General features: G+C 33.9%; 1 protein-coding gene across 1 annotated transcript in view; it reads right to left on the reverse strand.

The window, feature by feature from the left end:
* Positions 1 to 1,989, reverse strand: part of LOC110021999 (alpha-mannosidase-like) — an 83,012-nt gene that overhangs the window by 58,532 nt on the left and 22,491 nt on the right. The window contains exons 8-10 of the mRNA XM_020720762.1: positions 1,546 to 1,639; positions 1,287 to 1,454; positions 1,077 to 1,166 (exon numbers count right to left, since the gene is read on the reverse strand). Of these exons, the coding sequence (XP_020576421.1) occupies positions 1,077 to 1,166; positions 1,287 to 1,454; positions 1,546 to 1,639 (352 nt within the window). The remainder of the gene's footprint in view (positions 1 to 1,076; positions 1,167 to 1,286; positions 1,455 to 1,545; positions 1,640 to 1,989) is intronic.

Here is a 1,989-nt window from a genome sequence, read left to right on the forward strand (position 1 = left end):
AGCCACACATTAGGATAGTTTGGGAAGTCACTGAGGGTTCTCCTCAGGATCTGTGACATCCCCTACCTTTTCTTTCCTTTGGACTCCTGAAATAACTGTTCATGTTTGAGCCACTCCCATTTGCTCTTCTACGTCCTACTTTGAAAACCTGAACCTTGAATTCTTGAAGACTAGAACCATTGATCATTATCGAGAGTTTTCTCAAATGACTCCCGTCATTTGGGATGTAATTAACTATAGGGGTTTGCCTCTATAGAGAACTTGGAACCCAGATAAAATAAACCCTATTTAATCTTTGTATTAAATAGGGGAACTTGTCGGTCATATATAAAAGGTTCGCAGACTAAACGAATGTCATAAATCTCTTAGTTTGCTGGATTGGGTCTATCGCCGAGGTCAACACTTATCTTTCGGGAGGGTGTAGTATTCGCGGTATCAGGCACGATTATGCAAACTATTGGACGAATGAAATCTATTTGGTCTCATTTTAAAACATACTACTTTCAAAACCTAAACTATATACCTCTTATACTTAAATTAAATTTCAAAAATTATTTCCGTATACTATATTTTCATAATTAATCAATCGAAAAAAAAGTTGACCGACAGCAGCGAGTAGCACTAGACCAATTATCGATTTCACCTTTAATATGTCTGTATGTATGTGTATATATATATATATATATATATATAAGATTTGACTGGACCAATCTTTTAGAGAGTAAGAGCATTACAAGTATGTCCATTAATCCTTGGTCGCTCTTTTGATATCCTATATCTTATACAGATGTTTGCTTAAATGAAAAGCATTATCAAATTATGCATAAAATTCAAACTGAACTCCGCATGACTTGTCCCTATTCTCAGATAATGTTCAAGAAAAAAAAAAGAAAAGATCCAAACTAAATCTACAATAAGGCAAAACTGATATAACAAAGACATACTTTAGAGTTCTCAGAAAAAATAAGCACGAGTTCCCACTACAACTAGATAAGGTAGTATATAAAAAATTTGCCAAATTATTTCTAGTTAAAAGACAGTTGACGATAATCAATGAAGATTCACAAGCTTCATACCTGGCTTAACTTTATTGATGAGGAATTGGAAGCACATTTCTCAGTCGGAATAGAAAGACAAGGAATAGCAAGGTCAATAACCATCTCAGCCTATAAAATCAAACAATAATAGAAAATCTTATGAAATGCCTAAGAAAGAGATAACAAAAAAGATAGCCACATAAATAAAGCAACCATAAAAAGGCACTGTGCAGAAAACAAGATGCAAACCTGAGAAGCTCCATAAGCAAGGCGTTTTGTATAGTCATTTGTTACATGGAGTAATGAAGTGCCAGAGATAGCATCATGATGCTGAGCAACAGCCAAAGCCTCTCCCAAGGGAAATGTCAATGGACCAGAATGTTTCCGTCCTACGAGAAACTCTAGTTGCCGTGCAGCCTATTTAAGATTATGTATATTACAGTGAAACTCAACTAGCTTGTGAGAGTAAAAAAAAAAGCAATAAAATGTGCACAAATATGCACCGCACCAGGTAATAAGCACTTAACACTCGAACAAATCTCTTGAATGTTGGCCGGCTAGTATAATAGCCAGTAAAATAAGCATTGGGTGCATTTGCATATCTGCAATAATACTAAATGAGTTTGCATGAAATATATATATATATAGAGTGAAGTGTCAAAAATAGACCCTTCACTATTTACATGAGTTCATTTTAGTCCCAGGAACTACAAAAAAAGCAAATTAGTACTCATACTATTTTAATATGAGTTGAAATAGTCCCAAGGGAGGACTATTTTGGCCCCCTTTAAAAGAGACGGAATAAATTGAAACTTCTGTAAACTTTGGGACTAAAATAACACTAACAAAGAGTTAGAGAACCATTTTGACACCTCTTTCTCTCTCTCTCTCTCTTTATATAAATATACATATACATATATATATATATATATATATATATACATATATACAT

The sequence above is a fragment of the Phalaenopsis equestris genome, unplaced genomic scaffold, assembly GCF_001263595.1.
Source record: "Phalaenopsis equestris unplaced genomic scaffold, ASM126359v1 Scaffold000002, whole genome shotgun sequence".
Classification (NCBI taxonomy): Eukaryota; Viridiplantae; Streptophyta; class Magnoliopsida; order Asparagales; family Orchidaceae; genus Phalaenopsis; species Phalaenopsis equestris.